The sequence below is a fragment of the Penicillium nucicola genome, assembly GCF_028828085.1.
Source record: "Penicillium nucicola strain IBT 29836 chromosome Unknown utg000006l, whole genome shotgun sequence".
In the NCBI taxonomy this organism is placed as follows: domain Eukaryota; kingdom Fungi; phylum Ascomycota; class Eurotiomycetes; order Eurotiales; family Aspergillaceae; genus Penicillium; species Penicillium nucicola.
Genome location: NW_026643130.1, coordinates 718,149 through 743,076, shown reverse-complemented (window position 1 = coordinate 743,076; position 24,928 = coordinate 718,149). Strand labels below are relative to the sequence as shown.

The 24,928-nt window shown below is 48.6% G+C and overlaps 8 protein-coding genes across 8 annotated transcripts; 5 read left to right on the top strand and 3 right to left on the bottom strand.

The window, feature by feature from the left end:
- Nucleotides 1-352: 352 nt before the first annotated feature.
- On the top strand, nucleotides 353-2,015 carry N7511_006282 (agmatinase; the record flags this gene model as incomplete). The annotated part of the gene is made up of 9 exons (XM_057128659.1): nucleotides 353-487; nucleotides 547-643; nucleotides 722-812; nucleotides 899-982; nucleotides 1,044-1,265; nucleotides 1,321-1,538; nucleotides 1,588-1,680; nucleotides 1,736-1,886; nucleotides 1,937-2,015. Coding segments are annotated over 9 exons (1,170 nt in total), but the record flags the coding sequence as incomplete, so codon positions are not given.
- Nucleotides 2,016-3,079: 1,064 nt separating this feature from the next.
- On the top strand, nucleotides 3,080-8,475 carry N7511_006281 (uncharacterized protein; the record flags this gene model as incomplete). Its single annotated transcript, XM_057128658.1, has 5 exons — nucleotides 3,080-3,236; nucleotides 3,288-3,611; nucleotides 3,661-3,860; nucleotides 3,914-6,261; nucleotides 6,312-8,475. 5 exons carry the CDS (start codon nucleotides 3,080-3,082, stop codon nucleotides 8,473-8,475), a joined length of 5,193 nt encoding a protein of 1,730 aa, XP_056983214.1.
- Nucleotides 8,476-10,068: 1,593 nt separating this feature from the next.
- N7511_006280 (uncharacterized protein) lies at nucleotides 10,069-10,836 on the top strand (the record flags this gene model as incomplete). The annotated part of the gene is made up of 1 exon (XM_057128657.1): nucleotides 10,069-10,836. The coding sequence occupies one exon, from the start codon at nucleotides 10,069-10,071 to the stop codon at nucleotides 10,834-10,836; it is 768 nt and encodes a 255-aa protein (XP_056983213.1).
- A 1,183-nt stretch (nucleotides 10,837-12,019) lies between these two features.
- Nucleotides 12,020-13,456, top strand: N7511_006279 (putative CUE domain protein; the record flags this gene model as incomplete). Its single annotated transcript, XM_057128656.1, has 1 exon — nucleotides 12,020-13,456. One exon carries the CDS (start codon nucleotides 12,020-12,022, stop codon nucleotides 13,454-13,456), a length of 1,437 nt encoding a protein of 478 aa, XP_056983212.1.
- Nucleotides 13,457-14,091: 635 nt separating this feature from the next.
- On the top strand, nucleotides 14,092-16,132 carry N7511_006278 (GMC family oxidoreductase; the record flags this gene model as incomplete). The annotated part of the gene is made up of 6 exons (XM_057128655.1): nucleotides 14,092-14,135; nucleotides 14,188-14,307; nucleotides 14,358-14,574; nucleotides 14,625-15,161; nucleotides 15,226-15,829; nucleotides 15,900-16,132. 6 exons carry the CDS (start codon nucleotides 14,092-14,094, stop codon nucleotides 16,130-16,132), a joined length of 1,755 nt encoding a protein of 584 aa, XP_056983211.1.
- A 275-nt stretch (nucleotides 16,133-16,407) lies between these two features.
- Nucleotides 16,408-18,218, bottom strand: N7511_006277 (uncharacterized protein; the record flags this gene model as incomplete). Its single annotated transcript, XM_057128654.1, has 2 exons — nucleotides 16,408-17,389; nucleotides 17,452-18,218. 2 exons carry the CDS (start codon nucleotides 18,216-18,218, stop codon nucleotides 16,408-16,410), a joined length of 1,749 nt encoding a protein of 582 aa, XP_056983210.1.
- A 455-nt stretch (nucleotides 18,219-18,673) lies between these two features.
- Nucleotides 18,674-20,943, bottom strand: N7511_006276 (uncharacterized protein; the record flags this gene model as incomplete). The annotated part of the gene is made up of 5 exons (XM_057128653.1): nucleotides 18,674-18,751; nucleotides 18,805-19,556; nucleotides 19,750-19,841; nucleotides 19,970-20,531; nucleotides 20,619-20,943. 5 exons carry the CDS (start codon nucleotides 20,941-20,943, stop codon nucleotides 18,674-18,676), a joined length of 1,809 nt encoding a protein of 602 aa, XP_056983209.1.
- A 2,681-nt stretch (nucleotides 20,944-23,624) lies between these two features.
- On the bottom strand, nucleotides 23,625-24,221 carry N7511_006275 (uncharacterized protein; the record flags this gene model as incomplete). The annotated part of the gene is made up of 1 exon (XM_057128652.1): nucleotides 23,625-24,221. One exon carries the CDS (start codon nucleotides 24,219-24,221, stop codon nucleotides 23,625-23,627), a length of 597 nt encoding a protein of 198 aa, XP_056983208.1.
- Nucleotides 24,222-24,928: the final 707 nt, after the last annotated feature.

The following is a 24,928-nucleotide window of genomic DNA, read 5'->3' as shown; positions in this document are numbered from 1 at the left end:
GGCCCAGTCCTTCGAAGCGATCGTATTTTTGTCTCCGATCAACGCCAATTTCTGGTACGGAAACTTTAGATAGATAGAATTGACGGACCCTTGTAAATCGTCTCTGCTTTTGGGCAATGATGGGAGTGGTGACCGCACTGGAAAGCAAACTTGATGAAATGGGCCCACTGCATAGTATTTTTAAAGATTTGGGAGGGCTTAGTATGCTCTGGCTCAAGAACTACATATACCCCGGACAGACGGTGCGTCTTGTGTGTTTACTACCAAACTCATATTAACATTGAGCTTCTTTGTTTCTTCTTACCTTTCTAAAATTCCGAGTTCAGCTTTCTGATCTGTGTTGACTGGAACTATGCTCTCATCCATTGCAGGCGTACTCGCCCTTTCTGTCCTGGCTGCAGGGCATGGGGACCATAGCCAAACCCCAATGGCCGGTCCTCACCAAAGCCTTTGGTACAACACTCTACCAGGTGATGGTGGCACCCAAGTATGAGAGATAATCAGTCTTACCCAGATACAATTGAGTTTTGTCACTAATAATCAAAGGCTGACTCCGTCTTCTCCGGAATCTCAACCTTCGGCCGCCTCCCCTACTTCCCATGCCTGGCTAGCGAAGCCGAGAAGTACGACATCGCGTTCCTAGGTAAGACAATACCCAAAATAACATACTTCCAGCTCAATATCAGTCAATTACCTATTTAACTCGTTCATAACTCAATAGGAGCTCCCTTCGACACCGGAACCTCATACAGACCAGGTGCCCGTTTCGGACCCAGCGGCATCAGACAAGGTTCTCGCCGCCTCAATCTCTAGTATGTATTCCTTTCTAGTGAGCAGAAGGCTTACACCTGCCACCGAATGGCAATGAATATAAAGGCTCACGCAAATTGGGCTTCAGCGGTGGCTACAATGTACCGTTGCAGGCGAACCCGTTCGATAGCGACATGCGGATTTTGGATTGCGGTGACGTGCCGGTTACTTCGTCAGTTTCTTGATATCAGCAGCTTTGTGCATGAAAGCTGACATTTTGTATTTTCCTCCAGATACGACAATGCCTGGGCTATCCAGCAAATCGAGGAAGGACACAACAGTATCCTGATGCGCAAGCCCTTCACCAATGCTGATAAAATGGGTCTCTCCAAGGCTGGGAAGACTCTTCCTCGAGTCATTACATTGGGTGGCGACCATACTATTACATTGCCCCTGCTGCGGAGTATCAACAAGGCTTATGGGCCTGTGACTGTTATCCATTTCGATAGTCACTTGTGAGCGCATCATTCTGTCTGAGTGGAAGTAGATGGGCTAATTGTTTTTGCTTAGGGACTCATGGAAGCCTAAAGTCTTTGGTGGCTCCCCTAGCCAGGTTGCTGCCATTAACCACGGGACTTACTTCTACCATGCTGCGATGGAGGGACTGTTGAAGAACGACACTAACATTCACGCTGGTATCCGTACCACGCTTTCGGGTCCTTCTGACTATGAGAATGATGGATACTGTGGCTTTGAGATCGTCGAGGCCCGAGAAATTGATACCATTGGTACATTCTCTCGACCATCTTACATTTGTGGTGCTAACGCGTGATGCAGGCACGGACGGCATTATCAAGAAGATCCGCGACCGTGTCGGAACAGACAACCCAGTCTATCTTTCCATTGACATTGACACGTTGGATCCTGCCTGTAAGTTTTAGTCTTCGGAACCTGTCACGTCGAATCTAATGCTCGGACAATACAGTCGCACCGGCCACCGGGACCCCAGAGACAGGCGGATGGTCAACGCGCGAACTGCGGACGATCATTCGCGGCCTGGACGGACTGAATTTTATTGGTGCGGATATTGTCGAGGTGGCTCCGGCATATGATACCAATGCGGAATTGTCGACCATGTATGTCTCCCGATCTAGTGTTGAGGACAAAGCTGACGGGTTCTCTTTAGGGCTGCCGCCGATGTGTTGTACGAGGTACTTACGATCATGGTCAAGAAGGGTCCACTTTCTATTGAGGGCCATGAACAGCTGTGAGCGCTACGTGTGAGGGCTAAAATGGCCAGAATGGAGTAGGAATGGAGTCGCAATCGAGTTGGAATCCAGATATCATCGATCATCCCTTAACGGTCGGATTAGTTCATGTGGGTCGGTCGGTTCCAAGGAACAAAGTGCCATTTTAGGTCCCAAACAGAAACCAAAGGAGCCTTGAAAGCCTATTTTTGAGTGTTTTGCTTGTTCCGAGGGGAGCGAAGTATAGCCCCATAAGATATTGTAGACTTGATATTGTATAAGTCATTGTAGCTGATTCAAGCGAAGACTAGTCAATAGTTTCTCCCCTCCACAAGAACCAATGGTGGAACCAGGGGAAATTACCACATTGGACCGACTGGCCCGTCCCTGGACGATTTAGCCTCCATGTGGTAGTGAGTGCTCCGATCGACACTGGCTCTCTGGTTCTCTTGAAAGGCAGAGACCGCAATCTCGGATCGCTTTCTCTCAGTGGCCTTGGGTTAAGCCTAAGAAATCTGAAACGAACGGCTAGAACGTGTGGGCTGATTCCCTGCACACTTTTAAGGATCTGTGGAGACCTGGGTTCGGGCTGTATATAGCGCGTCTAATAGTGGACATTGGGTGTAAGGCACCGTAACTATTGAACCATGTGCCCGGAGTATTTATGCAGAGGACAGATCAAGCCATTTCGGTGAAGAGAACCGTTGTGGTATGCGTGAAAGAAGCCTCCTGTGTTGAGTGATAGAGTCGTAGAGTACAGTACAGTAGTAGAGTGGTAAGCCCTGGAGTCGAGATAGCAAAGACTGCCCCTGAACTGTTTGGCCCCCCCTTCATCTTACTTGAAGCTAGACTATTCTAGGTTGACTTGGTGTAATTTCTGATTATTATTTCCCTCCCTTTCAACCTGCAGTTCATCTGGGGGAGAGTTGTGATTCCTTGCCGAACTCTTATTTTTTGCCTAAAAAAATTAAGGGGCACTGACATTTCTCCACAGTATCTCCTTTTCTCGCGCCTCATGCCTACACCTTTCAATTAGCCTTTCGATTTCCTTTCTTTTCCCACCTGGTGTGGTATTCGGGGAGATGACAGTCTCACCGCCAGCATCACCGACTGGTGCACCCCCGCGACCCATCAGCGCCGTCATGCGCACGCCGCGCAGTAACAGTCGCTTGAGCATGAGCAGCAGGCAGGGAGGCAGTCGTGCCTCGGACGACGAGGGCAAAACTGCAGTCAAAGTCGGTAGGTGTGATCTCCCCTGAACACGGCCTGGAACAAAACTGACGCGCGCAGCTGTCCGTGTACGACCTCCTCTGAAACCAACAGACCCCGGTTACGAATTAATCCCCCAGCGATTCCAACGTTCGATGGTCCATGTCACCGCGCCGACTAGTCTCGCCGTCGATGTTCCCCAGGGACGCAAGCTGTTCGTCTTCGACCGCGTGTTCCCCGAGACCATTGAGCAGGAGGGTGTGTGGGAGTACGTCAGTGACAGTGTCAACTCTTTTATTCAGGGCTACAATGTCTCCATCATGGCATATGGCCAATCCGGCGCTGGAAAGTCGTTCACAATGGGTACCTCGGGCCCCGGTGAACAGAATAACATGCAGGACATGGGTGAGTTTCCAACCCTGTTGTACAACGCTTCAGACATTCTGACACTAAGTGCGTGTCATTTCAGGAATTATCCCTCGTGCAGCGCAGGCCTTGTTCGATAAATTGGACGGCCCCTCAAAACACAACCGGAATGGCTCCAACTCGACTACGGGCCTCCGCACACCGCAACGATATTCGATGAGTTCCGCTTCCAACTTTGGAAAGCCAGCCCAGGAAAAGACCTGGCAGCTAAAGGCTACATACGTGGAGGTGCGCTAAAGCTTACTGGGCTGTTTACGTGTTGCACATGCTGACCAAAACAGATCTATAACGAGCATTTGAGAGATTTGCTGCTCCCAGAGTCCACCGTCGCCAATGACCGCAGCAACGTCACAATTCGGGAAGACACCAAGGGCCGCATTATTCTGACTGGCCTACACCAAGTGAATATTAATTCTTTCGATGATCTAATTGGTGCCTTGAACTTCGGCTCGACCATCCGTCAAACAGATTCCACCGCCATCAACGCCAAATCCTCTCGGTCGCACGCCGTCTTCAGTTTAAACCTCATCCAGCGCAAACCCTCGGCTGGCCAAACAACCTCCAGCCCCGCCAGGGAGAAGCGCATGTCTATGCCAGTCGACTCGTTCTCGGGTGATTCGGTTAGCGTTGACAGCAAGCTCCACTTCGTGGATTTGGCAGGCAGCGAACGGCTCAAGAACACAGGTGCCTCTGGCGAACGCGCCAAGGAGGGTATTTCCATTAATGCTGGTCTAGCAGCTCTTGGAAAGGTCATTTCTCAACTTTCCTCGCGCCAACAGGGTTCCCACGTTTCTTACCGTGATTCCAAGCTCACTCGACTGCTTCAGGATTCACTGGGCGGAAACGCCTATACTTATATGATTGCCTGTGTGACACCGGCCGAGTTTCACTTGAGCGAGACTTTGAACACTGTTTCATACGCTCAGCGTGCCAGAGCCATCCAGAGCAAGCCCCGCATCCAGCATATTGCCGATGACGGTGATAAACAGGCTGTCATCGACCGCCTCAAGGCTGAGGTGGCTTTCTTGCGCCAACAGGTTCGCAACGCCGAAGCATCTGACCGACGGGATGGATCCTCCCCCGAGCGAAGTGCACGCAAGAATGAACGTGAGAAGCATCTACAGAACCAACTGTTGGATGTCCAGGAGAGTTATAACTCCTTGAGCCAACGACACGCCAAACTCATTTCGACCATGGCCACTGACTCGCACGATACGAACGAGACGGACGAAGCTGCCTCGGAAATCGGCAAGAGCTCAGTTGAGAGAATGCAGCGTTCCAAGTCATTTGCTGAATCTGTGGAGCAAATGGTTTTGGAGTACGAGAAGACCATTCAAAGCTTGGAATCTTCCTTGTCCGATACCCGTATTTCTCTTTCTACCACTGAAAGCGATCTTCTCGAGCGTGAGACTAAATGTGCCTACGTCGAGGCCGTTCGCGAGCAGCTGCAGTCTCGTGTCCAAAAGCTGCTAGATCGCGAGGCTAGCACTGAGACCTATCTCAATGAGCTGGAATCCAAGCTTGATGGCCAGTCTACAGGCGAGGAGCAACATGCTGCTATTGTGGCTGAGTTGCGCAAGGAGCTCAGCCGGGCCCGCGACAGTGAAGTTAGCTGTGAAGAGTATATATCCACGCTCGAAGAGCGACTTGCGGAAGGTGACCAGGACATGGAACTGATGCAGCGCGAAGTATTGAGATTGGAGCATGTAATCGAACGCCAACGCGGCATTGGAAAGCTGGATAACCTGCTCCACGAACTAGATCATTACCATGAGGCTGACAGCCATGCTGCCCCCAATGGCGTTGATCACCCTCAGATGTCTCATTCATCTCGCGGTGCATCTGCTTCTCACAGACATACGCCATCATTGGATGTCCTCGGCGAAGCCACTGAGACAGCTATCCCTGAATCGGACGAGGATCTTATCGAGTCAATTCAGGAGGCATCCGACGAATCTGCCGAGCAATCTGACCAGGACGCTGATGTTTCTGGTCAGGATTTGATGGTCTTAGAGAATGTCACCAGTAAGATGGAGGCACGCCGCTCCGTGGCACTTCTTCAGGAGCCCATTTCAAGTCCTGCTCAGTCTAAGTTCGTTGCCGACAAGCTTGAGACAGTTACCCAGGAGCTCTTCGACCTTCGTCTACAGCACGAGAACACCATGGGTGATTACGAAGTGCTTGAGTCCAAGTATGAGCAGGTCCTCAAAGTCCTTGCTGAACTCCGCCAGGACAAGCTTGACGAAGCTCGTCACCCGGCATCCAATCTCCAAATCGACAGCCCATCTCGCCCCGTGTCTTTTTTAGGAAACGGAGGCACTCCCATATCGAAGTCTGGAGCACAACACTCATTCTCGCAGTCACTCTCCTCGGAATTGTCCTCGGCCGGGGAGCCATCCACTTTGCGCGAATCCTCTGAATGTGGATCAAAGCAAATTTCCTCCACGCCTTCGACTCCTGTCGTGCCACCTGTGGACACTGAGGAGTCTGAGAGTATGCGCAAGATGTTGGCCGAACACCAGGAGAGCGCCGAGCTGATGGCTCAAAAGTACACCGAGTTGCAGACCGAGCACGAAGAGATTCTTGGCCTGGTTGAAAAGCTGAAGGCAGAGGCTCAACGTGCCAAGTCGTCCTCCCCCCTGCGACCCCCGGTTTCAAGATGATCCGACGCATGACCAGCCAGAATATTCTGTCTGGCGTGGACCGTGCCACCCGCGCGCTTACCGGGTTGCGACTGATTGCTACTGAAGAATTCGCCGAGAAGCCAGACGCTATGCACAACTTCGATTACCATTTGGATGCGACGATGCACGAACTGCAGAGCCGTATGGAGCGCCTCCAGTCCCTTGAATCTGAGAACCAGAGTGTTAAAAAGGAAATGGAAATGAAGATGACTATTATCTCTGGTCTTACCAGAGAACGATCTAGTTTGCAGGGCGCCTCACCTGTCGATATGGCCCTGGTTTCCCAATTGCGTGACCAGGTCATATCTCAGGAGATGCAAATCAATCAGCTCCGCGATGCACATGAATCCCGAGAGAAGAAGCTGCTTGGAGAGATTGAGACCTTGAACGGTCTTCTCAAGTCCCAGGAGAGCGCCACTCGCGCCATGGATGCCGGTGCCGATGAGCAAGATAAGAAGATCGGTGCCCTTGAAGGCGAGCTCTCCGAGTGGAAGGGTAAGCATCAGAGTGCGCTGGAGTCTTTGCAATCGTCAGAGACACAGCTTACTGGCACTCTTGCCGAGCTTGAGGCGGCTTTGGCTTCCGTGGAAGCGATGCGTGCTGAGCGTGCTGAGGGCAATGAGCTCACTGATAAGGACGTCACTGCTCAGGAGCTTGAGGGTGATCGTGCCCAGCAGCAGGATCTTGTTGACGGGCTCAAGAAGAACATTGAAGAGCACAAATCCACCATCGCTAGTCAGCTTGCCGCAATTGCGGGTCTGGAGAAGTCACACTCCGATGCGCAGGAGAAACTGGCCGCGCAAATCACCACCGATGAGGAGATCACTGCCGGCACTGTCGACTTGAATCTCACCGCTCGGATGGCCGAGCTTGAGAAGGAGATCTCCACACACAAATCTGCTGTTGATTCTCATCAGAGCGAGCTTGAGACCCTCACCGGTTCTCACAAGCGTGAATTGGCTGAGCTTGAGGAGCGGACTAAGGCTGCTCTCCAAGCTGAGTACGATGCACGCCTCGTTGAGAAGGATGCCGAGCATGACAATTCCATGGCTGCCTTGCAGAAAGAAATTGCCGACTCTCGTGATGAGTTGGTCAAGCTGCTCAAGGCTGTTTCAACCCTTCTCAACTCTGACGTTTCCGCCGAGTCGTTGACTGATCAAATTCAAGATGTATTGTCCCAGAAGCAGCACTTCTCCGACAAATATGCCGAGCTTATGGGTACCAATGACGACCTTCGCAAGCGACTCGAAGCTCACGGTGAATCAGAAAGCCGGTTGGATGAAATGACAAAGAAGCACACCGCCCAAGACGCTAAGGTCAACGAGCTGGCTCTCTTGGTCGCAACTTTGGAGGATACTCTTCGTCAGAAGGACGAGCAGGTCAAGAAGAAGGAAGCTCTGGTTGAAGAGATCACGATTGAGAAGCAAAAAAGTGTGCGTCTTGTTGAGGAGCTCGAGGAGCAGATCACCAACAGCTTCGATCAACACCACAACCGTCTTTCTGTCATTCAACAGGAGCGTGATCAGGCCCTGGAGGATGCCAAGGCCAAGATCGTTATCTATGAGGGAGACATTGAAACTTACCAGGTCCGGATTGAACAACTGGAGCTCCAAATCAAGAACACCGGAAACACTGAGAGTTCGCACGATCGCAGCAGCTCCCTCACTTCTAACCTCCGCAAGAGCTCATCGGCTGCTTCCCTTCCCTCGCCCCCACCGGCTATTCCTCTTCCACCCCTGCCTACCATCGCTCAGACGAATGGCTCATCCAGTGTGTCCCCTCCCAGCTCTCGGCACGCTAGCAAGGAGTTGGTGAATGCCCAGATGGTCGAGGACCAGGAAGCCCGTATCCGAACCATCGAGAAGCACCTGTACGCCGAAAAGCAACTGACCGCCACCCTGGAAGAAGCTCTCGGCGACCTTGAAGCCCAGAGCAGCAAGGTCAAGAGCGACTGCGAGGCTTGGAAAAAGAAGGCCTGGGGCTTCGAAGACGAGCTCACCTCTCTTCGCAAGGAGCGCAGCTCCGCTCGCCTGTCTCTTCAAGCTGTCGAGGAGGAGCGCAGTGCCCGTCGCGAAGCAGAGGCTGCCCGTGCCCAGCTCGAAGAGCGCATGGCTGCCCTCAACAAGAAAAAGAAGAAGAGCACCCTCAACTGCTTCTAGGTGTAACGACCACCGCCGTTATCCTTGCTTGAGATCTGCGCTTACCACAGCGGTCATCTCATTCTCGCCTAAACATACTTTTATTAACTGGATGTACACATATCTTCTTCTTCTGTTATCTCTCTTTGTTCTTTTTTTTTTCTCTTTCCTACATCTTTTGTCTCCCTTGTTTCATACCCCCTATTCTGTTCGATTTAAATCAGTTTTCCCCATTTCCCTGTATCATGAGCTTTGACGTTTCCCTTTCTTCACTTCTCTGTCGATATCTATCGACGCTCCTTGTTACGGGGAGGTTATGTGCCGTGTTCTATATCCTAGCCTGCCTCCCCCCATTTTTACGCACACATTTTTGTCCCTTGTTCTTTTCTTCTTCTTCTCTCCGCCCCCGTTTCACATATGGTCTACTTCCCCCTCTGTCATGAACTTTCATGACTGGTAGATTCTTCTATTTCTTCCTCGCTGGAATCCTCTGCTTGTACATTCAATGCTGTCGGCTGTCTCTAGATTGATTTGCGTTGATACTTATGTCGTTATGGGTGGGATCGTTAGCTACGGTGTTTCCCGTTTATTAGCTCTGTCTACCTCGAAATCCATCTGGGTGATTTACCTATCGTTCATATTAAATTAAATTATAGTTAATCATCCTTATTAAACTTCAAAATCTGCACCCTATTCCAATTAACGATCAGTATACACATCCGAAGCACTCTCTGAACCTGTCTTTCCATAATGCTGATAATCAACGTGTACTCCCTTGTCAAAACAACCCCATAAGACTCCGCTGAAACCTCTCAGATCCGTGCCCAATTGATACAGGACCCAATGATCCAGAAACACCAGCTACTCGTGCCTTTAGCAGTATTACCAGGAGCACCTCCCTCAGCTGAACTCCCGGGTTTATGTACACCTGTACTCCAACTCAAGGCAACGAACAACACAAAACCCACAACGAGGAGTCCACTTACCACCATCATACTCTTTTGCCCCTTTCTCAAAAACGAATTATAGTCACGTCTTGCTGTCGCAGATGTTGCAACCAGATGCGTCGATCTTGTTGCCGGTCCTAAGTTTCTATATTTATATGACAGTTCAGTTTCCGGCAATGCGGATGCGAGTGGGAAGGTTCTCAAGTGAGAAAGTTGTATCTTTGAAGTGAGAAGTCTGATCACAGTTGTGGAATCTTCAAGCATCGAGTTTCTCTTGCGCGAAGTTTATCAGGCCAAGAAGGAGGGACAGCTGCGCCCCGGTTATCTTCGTATCTCCATTTTCGTCTGGTGGATATTGGGCAGCTGAAACTGACGTGTCTGAAGCCCTGAACACCAAAATATATTAGCGATCATCGCGTATAGAGGACGTGCCATCAGATATTCACATGCCATTGACGTCACCGGTATCGAATGTCCGAATGAGGAAAGATTCTAGACTGTGACATCGGAGTGTGGGTCTTCGCCTTCAGCCTCTTTGAAGTATGGATATGACGCCACCAGTCTTTTCGGTTCAACTCTCTGCAATCCTAGCCTTTCTCATCTTCACTGCTATATATGAATAGCAATTATCACCTCCAAACGCCCTAATTCGAGCCTCAATCCCAGCATGGGATGCGACAACCCAATATCGGAATCTGATTCCTTTGCAGCACCAGCCAATACCTTCCTCAAAGAAGAAGTCTATCGACTCGGTTCATCCCCAGGCTTGCGCTCCCTCCCACCAGGCCCAGAACGCGATTTTCTCACTCTGACATGGGGTCCCATCGTCTACCGCACCGCCTACGCCCCAGAAACGAAACGTCTTCTCCCCATTTTTCTGCGCTCCCTGAACGATTCCGTCAGTCAGTCATTACATCGAACAATGACAGGCTCCGATGAAGAGATTCGCATTCTCGCGCAAACCTTTGCGTCCAAGGTATTCAGCGCTCGCGATATGTACGCCGATCTAGACGAGGAGGGCGTTCGAGATGTCTTTCATGAGTTCAAAGTGTCCTTGATGATCCCTGAGACAGAGCTTCCCAGCAGGCTGCGGGTCTGTTTGATGATTGACGAGGCAGTATTATCGCACTTGAAAGATGTTTTGGATTTGGCTACACTTCAGCAAAAGGATGCTGCTGTGGGTAGATGTTGGGTGAAGGTTGTTGAAGAGAACTTTCCGGATTCCAGGCTGGATGATCATCCAAATGTAGATGATGTTGATACTGGGGGCATATCGTGGTGCATGAAGAATGCTCGTGGACGTTACCATGGATGGACGATGGTGGCTCTCGATGCGTTGATTGAGGTTTTTGATGGGTTGAGGGAGTTGAGGGGCTTGGTTGAGTATCATCGGGAGGGAAGGGCCTATTTGGGATGTGGGAAATGGAGTGCTTAGAGGTTCAATTATAATATATGTATAGTATCAAATTTCTGTTCTATTCCGCTGATCTGATTCCTGTTGAACACCTAAATTATACACAGGCGATCTGATTAACCAATGGTGTAGAAGATTTCGAAATATAGTACTGAAAAGTAATATCATTGTTTTCGGCTAAAGCTCAGCGAGATTTTCTGGTTCAGCGGCTTTGGAGATCCCACTGGATCATCTTTTCCTGAACCCATTCCACTTGGCCCGTGATACAGCCAATTGCTCTAAGGCTATAAGTTACTCTACGAACTTGTTCATCCGTGCTACCTGGTCTAAAACCAAGCATATACGTCCGCTAAAGAAATCTATTTGATTTTTGTTTAACTGTTTTGCTCAGCCCTGGATCAAAGCCCCCTGTCGATTCAATCCGAAAAGTGGACAAAGCGACGATTGTCGCGATCGTGATAATTGGTTGAGCTTCTATGGCGATTTCTCCAAGTGACGAACGGCAGGATAAATTTCTCTATATTGCGGATATGAACTGAGAGTTCTAAGATGTTTGTGGCAGAGATGTATGACCGACTCCGTCCCCTCACAATTGATATCATTTGTACTCGAACTGTGACGGTCTCTATTGAACACATGCCCGGTTAAATTTGAAAGAATTTTCTTTACATATATTCCTAGTATGATAGAAATAGTGAATATGTAACAATTTTGTCAGCGTAGACCGCCGCAAAGATTGCAGTTGCCGGCTTCTCTAGCTATAACCAATCGCAATAGACTGTGTCCACATCAATATGGAGATAGTTTGAAACTTGCCAAACGAAAAGGTCAATAGAAGGCTCGGATATGAGACTATTTGACGATTTCCAGCAAGGTCATTGAAACAAAACCACTGTTGAGTAGTGAATGGGGACAGCTTGGTATACTAAGAAAGATCAGTCTTCTTCCGAATTCTTGTTTCCCTGTGGAAACTTATTAGACTAGAGTTTGCTTTCCATGGCAATATGTTTCTTAGACACTAATATGTTGGCTGGTACTTTTGCTCCTTCTCTGTTAGCCATCTATGACTGGACGATCTGATTGGTCAGTTCGGTAGCAATCATGTGAAGATAACGCTCTTATCAGTTGCTTATGAAGCATCGCTTTTCAGACATTGGAAAGCCTCAACTAGACATACGATAGCCTGTACGGGCTATAAGCAGAAATGGATGCCTTTCTTTCGAGAAAACGGCTCAGGCTCTCTAACCCAGAGCCAAAGACGAACCAAGAGTCATCACAACCCGACGACTCCACTGACATCAAGTTAGCAATATTGCTATCGCTCTTCCCGGACATCAAACAGGATCAGCTCCTCGACATTCTCGTTTCATGCGAAGGGTCAGTGGAGACTGCATCTGAGTTACTCTCGACACAGGCGAAGGCAAAAATACCCTTGACCAAGAAGCGAACAGCTCTTGCCTCGTCACTTGGCATGCAAACGTCACTCTCATCGCATGTATTGACAACAGCCGAAGATGGAACCATGAAGCCAATAAATGAAATTTCGAAGAAGAGACGACCTCCCCCAATCAAGAAGGGTCAAACACTTCATCTTTACTCACCTGAGGATATTGCAGCCTATACACCCTGCACAATCGTCCATAATTTCCTGCCAACCGAAGCAGCAAACGCACTTTTAGAAGAACTACTGGATGAATCAAAACATTTCAAGCGGTACGATTTTCAGCTGTTCAACCGTACCGTGCAAAGTCCCCACACACATTCTGTGTACGTATCATCGCCTGAGGAACACCGTCAACAAACGTCGGAATACACCTACGGCGGTACATATCGATCTAATGTGCGTCAAGTCACGCCAAAGCTCCGCTCAGTATCTAAACAGGTACAAACAGTCGTCAACGATGAAATTCAGAAACGAATCCGAGACGTCTATCCAGACGGGAAGAAGTTACAGTATCAATCATCAAAAGAGTGGAAACCAAACGCAGCATTTGTAAATTGCTACGATGGACCAACTGAGAGTGTGGGCTATCACTCAGATGAACTCACCTACTTGGGACCACATCCAGTTATAGGAAGCCTAAGCCTAGGCGTGGCCCGTGAGTTCCGTGTACGGCGCATAGTAGCCCAAGGTGAAGACGATATCAACGAAGAAGCAAACGAGAACAAAAGTACGAGTCCATCAACGAAGGTTCAAGAGAGCCAGAATGCATTAGCTACACGTGCAGATGCCCAAGGCCAGATCTCAATACACCTTCCTCACAACTCACTCCTCGTCATGCATGCCGAAATGCAAGAAGAATGGAAGCATTCTATTACGCCTGCCCAGACAATTTCTCCGCACCCTATATCCGGAAATCGTCGCATCAATATCACATATCGCTGGTATCGTGATACTCTGCACCCGCGGTACACCCCGCGCTGCCGATGTGGCCAACACGCAATCCTTCGGTGTTCACAACGCAAGCAAGAATCACGGGGCCGGTATATGTGGATGTGCTATGCGGGTTTTGCGCCAGGAAAAGAAGGTTGCACTTTCTTCCAGTGGGCCGAATTCAATGATGATGGGGACCCAGTTTGGGAAAGGAAACAGATCGGCGATGATGCGCCTGCGCTAGCGAATTTTTCGGCTTCGCAGTAAGGCGGGTCTGCTATCATCATGGGTGTTGACGATCAGGATGGAAATATAGAACCGGTCTGACTTCGACCAATGAACCCGACAGAGCTATCTGTTGTACGACCTACTAGTAGAGGGACTAGCCACGCAGAATTTTTTCCCATCTTCGGGTCTCTAAGAAGAACGGAAAAGGATCTACAGGCCGAAATGCAAGGGAGCATCAACTCGGACTTTGATTTGACAGCGCGGAACCCGAACACCACAGAATATCGGATCGGATCTGGGGAAACGCCGGAAATTAGGGTTTGCGGGGGGAGGTCGTCTATGTTCAGGCGGAAATATGGCTCGATATTCCGCTCCTTCGCTCACTTCACTGATCGATTCTGTTCATAATACTGTGGTATTTCAACTAGGCTGATTAATTGTGGAGTTACCAAAAGCAGTCTTGCATATGCAGTCGAAGAGGTTGGCTCCAATCATTCCTTGTGGATATGGAGACATCGGCAATATTGCCCTCAACCCCTCATTGGGGCTTGGGATGCGCGGAATCGGGCACCGCAGTACGCTAGTTCGAACCCCAGTTTAAGAAGACAGGGTTGTTGGGGATTTTGGTTTCCTGCGTTGAATTATTTTCTGCCATTGTCAACTGGGCTTTTATCATGGCTTCCCAGATTGAGGATACTTATGACTATATTGTCTGCGGGTATGTTGGTTGCCATGTTGAGTATTTTGGCCAAATGCTAACTTGAGTTCAGAGGTGGAACTTCAGGCTGTGTGGTTGCTGGCCGCTTAGCTGAGAACCCCGATGTCAAGATCTTATTGCTCGAAGCTGGACAGCACAACAAGGATTTGGAGAATGTTCATATGGCTGGCGGGTGAGCATCTCTGGCGCAGTGAACGTCCCAGATCGCTACTGACAGAAAAGATGGTCAAACAACTTCGATGCTGAAACTGATTGGAACCTTGTCACGCCTCCCATGGCGGGGGTTGATAACCGCCAAGTGAAATTGAGTCGAGGACGATTCCTTGGGGGATCTAGTGGCTGCAATGGCACGCTGTGCATTCGCGGCAGTAAACAAGACTACGACGATTGGGGGTTGGAGGGATGGAGCGGCGAAGAATTCTTCGAAGCCATGAGAAAGGTACTTCGCATGGATCAATCGAGGAGAACAAAAAGTGCTAATACAAGCAGTCGGAGACCTTTCACCCAAAGCCCTGGTTCAAAGCGGACAATGAGAGCCACGGCTACTCTGGGCCTCTCCACACAGAACCGCACGACCTCGCACCTATCTCTCAGCTGCTGCTAGACTCTTACGTCTCTCAGGGCATGCCTCTGCACCACGACATGTTCAGCACTGGGGATGTCGCACAAGGATGTGGCCATGTGCCTCGAACAGTATACCAAGGCCTCCGCACAACAGGTGCTGATTTCGTCACCAACAAAAACCACCGTGGTAACATTACCATCAAGACTGATACGACTGTCGACAAGATCATCTTCACTGAGCAGGGAAGTAAAACTCGTGCTTCGGGTGTAGCAACTCAGGCCTCGGACGGTACATCTCGGGTTTACTACGCACGAAAAAAAATCATTATCTCCGGAGGTGCATACTGCAGCCCTGCAATCCTGCTTCGATCTGGCATCGGACCAAAAGCAGAACTTGATAAGCACAATATCCCCTGCACGGTCGACCTACCAGGTGTAGGAAAGAACCTGATGGACCACCTAGTCAGTCACACACTCCTAGACCTGTTTCCAACCCACCTTCGAATAGTAAAACTAACCAACTCAGATCGTCTTTATGTTCTACGAAACCGAAAAGAAAGGCCTCACAACCGACTACCACGTCTACCACGGCACCAACTTCGACAAAACCTACGAAGAATGGAAAAGCAAGAAAACAGGCTTCTTGTCAACCTTCCCCTTCGGCAGCTTCGCTTTCGCTAGACTGGATGAACGCCTACAAGACGAACCGCTCTGGAAGAACGCGCCCCGCCAACCAGGCCGTGACCCAATGGGTCTCACACCTTTACAGCCAAATATCGAATTCTTCTCGACGGAATGCTACGGCGGACCGAAACAATACGACCAGTTCCCTGTTAATGATCAGCACGCATTTTCAATAATAGCAGAACTATTCGCGCCCAAATCACGTGGATCTGTGACGTTGAAGTCGGCAGATGCACTGGAGAATCCGATAGTTGATTGTAATTACCTGGCTGATCCGTTTGATTTATTGGTTTTGAGTGAGGCTTGTCGGTACGGGAATGAAGTTGTTATGAAGGGGGCTGGGACGAAGGATGTTGTGAAAGGCTCTTGGCCGTCGAATCTGAAGCATCATTCTTATACGACGAGGGAGCAGTGGGTTCCGTATGTGAAGGAGCATGCTACTACTTGTGAGTCTTCTTTCATTTTGCTTTTCGGATTTCTTTCCGGATTAACTGACCCTTTTACTCTTTTTTTCAGGTTACCATGCTGCCGGTACTTGTGCAATGGGCAAGAAGGATAGCCCGATGGCTGTGCTTGATGAGAAGCTTCGGGTTAGGGGCGTTTCTGGGCTAAGGGTTGCTGATTGTAGCGTTATGCCTACTTTGCATGGTGGACACACTCAGATGCCGGCTTATGGTATCGGTGAGAAGTGTGCAGACCTGATCAAGGAGACGTGGCGCATGGCGGGTAATATATACCCTCGTATTTGATTTGGTCGCTGCAAGCATTTGGCACATTATAGAAAGTCGTGCAAATTTTTCCCTTATGCCCATTATTGATCATTTTCTAAGATATTTTGGAATATTCATCGTTTCTTGATTGTTACCGCGTTGAAGCTGAACGGAATACATACTTGAACAGTAATAGCGAAACGACCAATGCAAGTGCGAATCCTAATATATGCGATGGGACTGTAGCAAGCTAAAACAAGCAAAACCATAACGATACTTTAAGCATATCCACAAAAGCAAAGGCTGCCTCGAATTCAGCTACTCTCACTTGCAGATCCAGAAATGATGTCGAAAGAGTCGTCGTCGTCTTCGTACGCCATTAGTGTGGAAATCTTCTGATGAGCGCTAACTGGCTTGCTAGATATGTCTGGGGTGCGGGAAATCGTGCAATGAGTCTCCAAGCATACAGTGTGCGATTTTGGTAGAAAGGAGTGTTCATATTCGAGTCCGGCGGTAAGAATCTGCTGGAGAGCCGGCTCACAGGAAAACTCTTTCAGGACATCATTGATCTGAGCAATCAACTCCCTGAATGTGGCATTATTCGGGAGCTGTGCTTCGTTGCGTTGAACCAGGGGTATGCCAATTTTCAGCTTGTATATCCAAGTCTCCCCTGGTCGCAGTTGCATCAGATGGGTATCTCCTGCTGCAGCCTCAAACCAACATCCATTGCCAGGGCCAACGGAGATTCTTAGGTCTGATATGACTCCAGGACTCATGCCAGTGCGAAGCTGTCGAACGATCTTGTTGATTTTGCGCGCAAAATGGGCATTGCTAGGGTCTGCGTCTGCCTCGTTGGTATCAGAACATATGTGCCAACCAGGTGGGTGGGCTGTCCCAACTGGGAAGTAAGTCTGGGGAGAGACTGTGTGAAACCCAACAGCCTTGTCGATGTTGGCTACCAAAAAGGACTTTGGGGAGCTTGCTGAGACAAGGACCAGATGACAGAAAGCATTTCTAGAAGAGGGACAAAAGAGTTGGGAAACCTTTTGAATCGATTTGGCCAAATCCGGGCATCTTCTTCTATGCTTCTTCATCTGCCGTATAGAAAAGACGTTCAAGGCGGCATGAACCGCCTCGGCCGAATGGAATCCCAGAGGGAGCAATGTATCAAATCCGCTCGGTGAACGCCCATTTACGCATGTCAAGGCCAGTCTATCGTAAGAGGCAATCAATTTTGAAGTGAGTGCCGTGGATGCTATAATCATGGGTGTCAAAAGGCTCGGTGAAGGTTGTTGTCTGTTACATATGAGGCAAGTTAGATGGGTGCTAGACGAAGAACGCAGATGTTCACAACTTACAACCAATCAAAGAGGATGATAATGTCAAGAGGAGCCAGTTGAGCGGTCTCAGGAAGCGCAATGGGGTTGACATCAACAGATATATTCACAGAGGTCCAAACGGACATGTAATCTGCCTCCATATATGGACGACTTGCATAAGATCGCATATTGGCGAATGCAATAGGAAGCTCCAGCGGGCACATCAAGTTGGATGCGCCTTGGTGCAAAATTTCCGACAAAGACTGGACGCGATCAGGCCTGGAATTCCGTGGTGACATGGGACTTGTGGATGCTCCAATTTCCAGGGAGACCTTTTGTGGTGTTGACATGAAACCTGGTTGCAAAGAATTCCAAGACCCTGAACTCCAGCGAACAAGCAGGCGTGGCGCAAGATGGTAGCCATTTCTTGCCATTGGTCCTTCGGTCTGGATAGGACGTCGCGAATTCTGTAAATGGATCAGCAGGTATATGAAGTTCAAAGGTACGGAAACAATCACGTTGTCAACAAATGGGTCGTCATCTGCATCTTGGCCAGGAATCAAAGTACCCCGTACTGCTGTAGTATATTTCGAACGAAGCTTCATAATCTCAATATTGTAAAGACTGTCACTCAGAGACGGGGTTCGTGTAGATGTTGTAGCCTCGTTGGAGTCATGATTCAAACCCATGGCAAGTGAAGAGCTGCGACACGGAATATGCGGGTATGCTACAGACAGCGATCTGACTTTCCGGTCGGACAAAGACCCGCGTTTAATGATTGTCAGTGGGGCAGGCAGCTCGTTCATGTTGGCGAATAATCTAAATGTGTTCTCGGTTACTGACAGGAGCCTCGAACTCGATGTGTATATCGGAGCACTCTGTTGCGCGAGTCGGCGATACGATGTTGCAACTCTCGGGATCAGAACGAATCTTCTTGCGCCTCTGCTGTTTCCTACGACAGCACGAGAAGCAGGTCTGCGTGATGGAGTGAATGCTCCAGTACTCGGAACACGCAAGCGCGATGGCAACAGCGCAGACGAGAACAACAACGGGAACAAGAATCAATGCAATCAGTAATGCTGAACTCTTAAAATCCAAGGATAGAGTATTGGTCATTTTGTGAAATATTGATATGAGTGGGAGTTGGGAAGAATGCAAGGTTGAGATATACGCAAGTAGTGGAAAGAGCGAACCAAGAAGCATTGAGACTTCCAGAATGAGTCAAGTAAGATTGGGTATCGAAACACAAAACAAGCTCTCTTCATACATTGCCGACCATGGCTGCCATACTTTCCTTAACCGCGTCTAAACTGACTTTGTCTAACCGCGAGAACCTAATCTAAGGCCATGTTAGTATCATCTGAGTAATTCGTGCAATCAAAAAAATCTTACCATGTCATCTGCGTTCCCACGAGCAGCACTTCCAAACAACATTGGGTCGGACCGAGAATTTTCGATCTCATCGTGAGCCCGCCGCGCCCAAATCCCATCCCAATGCCAATCCCCAGGAAGCCGAGCCTGCGGGCTTGCCCGTTTCCATGCTCCGCCAGCACCGCCTCGGCGATGTGCCTTCCACGCATGCCATGCTCCAGGGTTGCCAGCGACTTCAACCGGCAACGAATCCAGCACATTTTCGTCATCAAAAGTCGACCGAATATAGTCCAATATCTCTGATACTGGGACAACAGACTTTGGTTCCGCAAATTGGTCCATGGACGGGACCTGGGCCACTCGTGGTGTTTCCAAGGCACCATCACTGGTTTCCGGGTCCGTTGATGTCGCGGCGTCTGAGGCCTCATCGCTTTCCGTGGGATCTGCAGTCCTCGTTTCGCTGGCCTGTGCAGCTACTGGACTATTTCCGCTCACAGTTCGCGATGTGGTCCCCGATGCTAGACCGCTCCGCTTTGCTCTGCCAAACCAGTGGGGGAATCCATGGCGAAGACTGAACCCACCAGGTGGTAAGCGTTCCTCGTCTGTAGCACTGACTGGGTTGTCACTTGCCGAGCCAGTACTGAAAGTATAAGTCGTGAGGGGCACAATCAATGGGTGGAAGAAGTCAGTTGCGAAGGTGACCAGAGGTGGAAGGTCGGGGTAGGTGTCTGGGAAGCGAAGTTGGAAGCGGAGGATTGCGGAGGCGTAGGGGCCTACAAGATGAGTTTTAGCCTCGTTTCATTCAATCAATGGATTAGGACTAACCCGAGCGAACGAAGATCACTCCATTCCATAGTGTTGGATCTCCTGGCGCAAGGGTCACGTAAACCCCTGGTGGCGTTGCATGTTTTAAGCTCGCACTTCGGAAGTTAGTAGACTGGTTATCTTAGGAAGTGAAGAACTCACAATTCCAGATGAAGCTGCTGCTTTCGTAGCGACGGAATACAGGGTAATCTGGTGGTCGCCATTGCACAGGAGAAGTTGGAGAAGTTGAAATGCTTATCGCTTATCGATGTCAACACGGGGATTCTCATAGTTCGCAGCCTGAAATATACAACATTCTAAAGGATCTCATCTATACTATAAACTACTTTGTCTAGACATTTGCATGGAAAACCTATCAAACTCAGACTCTTTTCCAAGAAGACCAAGTTGCATCATCCCTTCTCCAACACCTTCATATATCCCGCCCGCCACACCCTCCATCCACCAAGCGGCAAAGCTCGACAATGCAGCACCTACTCTTCCTTCGCTGAGCTTGCAAACAGCCATTCCGATGTTGATACTGCTTTTCCCAAGACCGTCGGCGGTATCCAGCGTGGTGGTTAGAATGCGCTCGGTGATGCGGTGGGTCCGCTCGTATGCGTATATCTGGCGCAAAAGCAACCTGGCATATGGTAAGAGAAGTCGCAAGAGAATAAATATTTGCACAATCGTCGAGGCGAGCAGTCTGTGCAAATACGATCTCGGGTGGGCATTATATTTGCTTTTCCCGTCCGGAAGATATTGCGGTGGTTGAGGGTATGGGGTTAATGATGCTTTTACCAGCTCTGGGATGTGATGTTCGAGCATGGATGTCTCATCGGCTGATAAGTCTTGGGGTAAAGCATCAAGAAGATACACTAGCGCATTTACATAAAGCGATCGAGCCAGGCGACCGTCGGCTTGTGGTTGCTGGGCTTCGTATCCTGCATTGCGCAGAAGATTGAAAGCTTCAGTCCGATGAAGTACCCTGTCAGTGAGGGCTGGTCAATATGCAACAGTCTAGGACTCACCGGGCACCACCCGGTTCCATCGCAACCCAGACTCAGCTTCATATTTAGTCGGACTGCCCATTTCCTCGGCTGGGGGACTATGTGATTCCGGGGAGCCCATATCATCTCCAGCTGACGAGGGCCGTACTTCGGGTACCATCCGATCTGTGGATTGACTATGACACAGCAGGTGAGGCTCTGATAGGGAAGCCAGTCCCCGGCGCGGATCTCCGCTCGATTCAGCACCGATGGGCGCACGGTGGGACGAGTATAGGCGGGGTAGCCGACGTCTAATCGAGGCTGGGATGGCGGGAAACAATGGGAACCCCGAGTAGTCCATTGACATTGTATTGAGAGGGTAGATGAGAGCGTGAAGAAATAAGAATTGCAGAAACGAAAATTGACCGCGTCTGACAGAAAACGGTCTAAGCAAACGTTGAATCCACCTGCACTTTCACATGTCAGATAAGAATTTCTCTATGCTCAACTCTCTTCTCCTGGTAGTACGATGTCGGTAAGGTATATTTCGTTATCTCTAGGCTCCAGCCGTCGATTGTGTAAACTGGAAAGACATCAACATATTGGGACAGACAGGGATAGACCTACTCTTAAATTCTCATAGGAGATGATCACGGGAAGCGACATTCATAGTCAGATATGTGCATCACCCCGCCAAATCCATGGGCTTCTTAATAAACACGTTTGATACTTTAAAGGATCACAGGATCGAAAGAATCTGATGACCACTTGTTGATAAGAATCACACTTGTATGAGTTTTACTTATACGGAGTATCTAACATACGTATCTACTTGATCAGCTGGGCGGACTAGTTAGTTGGTTGATCTGTTGACGCAATAAGATCATATGAATCGAAATGCCTCGATAGTGAAATCAATTGTCCAGTAACAAATTCATAGCTTTGAATCGTTTCAGAGTGAGTGTCAGTAAAAATTACTATGATTCAAAAAAGAAACTCCGATAGGGGGAATCGAACCCCCCGGCTGTCGTGTGAGAGACGACGATGTTAGCCACTACACCATATCGGATGTTGGATGGTAAATGGAACGGAATTTGCCATTATGATCCTTTTTAGCCACTGACGGTTCCCTATGTGTCCCTGCGTGGTTCTATATAGTCCCCCCGGCGACGAACAAAGACCAGCAATCTGAAATCCAGGCAGTTTTTGAAAATACGGCAACGGTCATCTATAGTAACATAAATCCCTTCCCGCATTGGATCAAGATTCGATGTGATGATCCATCAAATATATGCCCAAAGTCCAATCAAGATGATCCGTGTAAATCCAGGTACGTACTGCCGCCCTATCTTTCTGTTGATCCGAAATAAGTATAAAGTGATATTACTGATACATTCCAGTTCATCCAAGCGTGATAGCCAGGCTAAAGCAAAGACAACACTACTTACGTATGCGACGAACGTTGACCCAGATTCTCCCAGCTATCCGATGATCAATTTATGCGAAGGCTTTTTTACTCGCAGAAGTCTGGCAGACGCAATTTCATTCGGAAATACTTACAGATACCCAGAAAAAGCAAAACTTTCAAACTATGATAACAGAGGAGCTTTACTTTAGTGAGCTAGATCAAAGGTTTTGACTCTACAAATCTGGTGAACTGACCAAAATCGATCAGCATAAGTTATCCCATTTAAATACGGCTGCCAACTCTCCAGATCCTAATCCTTCTATCCTTGACCTCAACATTAAAATCAAATTTGGCAGCAACGGAATCCTTGACACTCCGGCATACGGTCCCTTGGTTACCAAAGTACTAGCTCGTTGGCAAGGTAATTCAGCAGTGGGAACTGCTAGATTCTAGGTTCAGCGAAACGCCGACAATCTGGCATATTATGCATTGGCTAAATACGTGATGACCAAAAATGACGGCATATATCCTCATCTACCCATTGTTATATACGAAATCGACGGGCCCCCACACCCGGGTAGCCTCGCCTCATTTGTTACAGAAGGCAGCGACTTTTACTTGAACACTACGTCCGACGACGATATTACGGTCTAGAGTGGAGACTATCCAGGCTGTGATGACGATTTAGTCGTGAGCGCAACCAGCTCTACTCTAAGTATTGATGGATTTGTCCCAGCTTCCGACTACGGATTTAACACAAAAGTTTTCCACTTCAATCAAAATGTAGAGTAAAATTTGTGAGATTGTAGTATATATTGAATTTGCAAGTCCATCTATAGAATTCCAAGCTTTTTCTGTCTAATATCAAGATACGCCGCCGAAAAATAACATCAATGAACAGACACAATTATACGTTTGCTATGGTTATGCGTCTAAGCTCTTTATTCCCTTTGACATCTTTGTGTCTTTTTAATCTTCATTTCAGCCATGATACCGAAGAATTACAAGCTACTTTGCGCTGAGTTTCCCTTCCATAGACTCAGTCCCATCCAACAACATCGCACATATTCATAATGCATTGTCAATCGTCTGTCTCTTCTCGGTTCTTTGTGCCTTCTGGCTTACTGTATTCAATGTTCCCTCCCCAGAGGTCCATCAAGCAACTTGTTCAGGTCAGAAATATATAAATATATAACTGCCTCGACCCAAGGATGGAGCCACCTCCAACATTGACCATATTGCTCATTTTGATTCTTGCAACCACGCTTTCTCGCAGAAAACACTAAGCTACCAGCACATTTCTAATAGTCTCCAAAGGAGATGTTGTGGGGACCACCATTCTAAGCATGTCTCTTAGGCTTTGTTATATAATACAGTATGTTGCCCCAGGAGTGAGTTGTGACATGGGGCTGGTTCTAATCACGGGCAAAGCCACATCATTAATATTAGCTACTGTTCGTACTCTGTTTACCTTAAAACATGTGGATTGTAATCACAGTGGGCCTCATGTTGTAATCATATATTGTCGCGATCAATGAATGAAACATGTGTTTCTTCTTTATTTGACTGCCCGTCGAACAATATTTTCCACAACCTGAGAATCACACATCTCTAATGCCATAGACCGAAACAGCTTTGAATTATCCGCAGTACACCCCCTCAAATGGAAAATCATCAATGCCGTCAAATAACTGCCTCATCTCACTAGCATCTCCCATCATCATCCAGAGATCCCAAAGACACCGTGTCCAACATCTCATCCAGCCCGGAAAGGTGTCATACTGATCTGTTTCCGGAAATGCTTCAAGAACCTTTACACATCGTAGCTCATCATCGGAATGGTATGGGCTCTCATTTTCAAGGGCCTCTGCTGATGTACCTTTCAGCGTTTGCAGAGATTCTTCATCAATAATCATGCACATTCGCCATTTGGTCCAGCGGTCACGCATGCCTTGAGATTCCACCCACGCTTCAAAATGAGCGCGAATTGCCTCGAGAGACGCCCTATTGAATTCCGCGGAATCTTGCACAATAGTCGACCGGTATTTGGCGCAAGTTTCGTTGGGTTTATTTGTAGGATCTTCTTTGTGGTCTCGGAGGAATGATCTCTTAATACAGGCTTCAATGTACCTAATAGCGACTGGGAATAGAGTTTCCGATTCAGTGGAGTAGGTAGTGCGATAGATGACATATCCCCAGTCTGGGTAAGTGCTAAGGCTATTTTGGAGCTCGTCCATGTCGAACTGATGTTCGCGTGAAATTTGAGGGGAGTGGAGAAGAGAGGAGGGAAAGTCTGAGTCTCCAAACAGGGGCTGCCAAGCCAACATTTGAAACCCCAACCGAGTTTACCAAGACGATCTTTAAGCTTGCCCTAGTGTACGGAGTGCGGAGTGCGCAGTACCTCGCCAATTGTTTGGGGCTTTTTGTTGATTAGCTTTGAATTTTCTTAATGTTGTAGCGAAGTCTTCCCTTTTCTAAGGCTGAGAAACAAAAGCCAACCAGCATGCTGATATCTTCGGAAGCTTCTATTTGTTGGTTCAACTCTTTCGGTGTTTTCTGGATCTTGTTTATCCAAGAATTTACCTAGTTAATCTATTCTGTTCATTAAAGGGACCGTTAGACCCTGACTGAAGATGCTGAGATCTACTAGTGACCTTGGGGGCCTAGGGGGCACCAGAGTCGTTTGCGGGCGAATCGACTTGGCAAGGTCATAGTTATGAAAAGGAAGTGTTCGATCTGATGAGCGATAATGAGGAGGAGGAAGAGGACTACCCTGATACAACATTTGAGCGGAATCAGCTAACCGACGAGAGTGTCCTTGGCAAGAGACCAAGAATCGAACCAACAGCAACAGCCATACCTAGTACCCTGCTTATTGAACAAGACAGGATACCTCTTTCAGAGAAAAGCTGTGCCCACAGGCGTATATCTGGGCGGGTTCCGA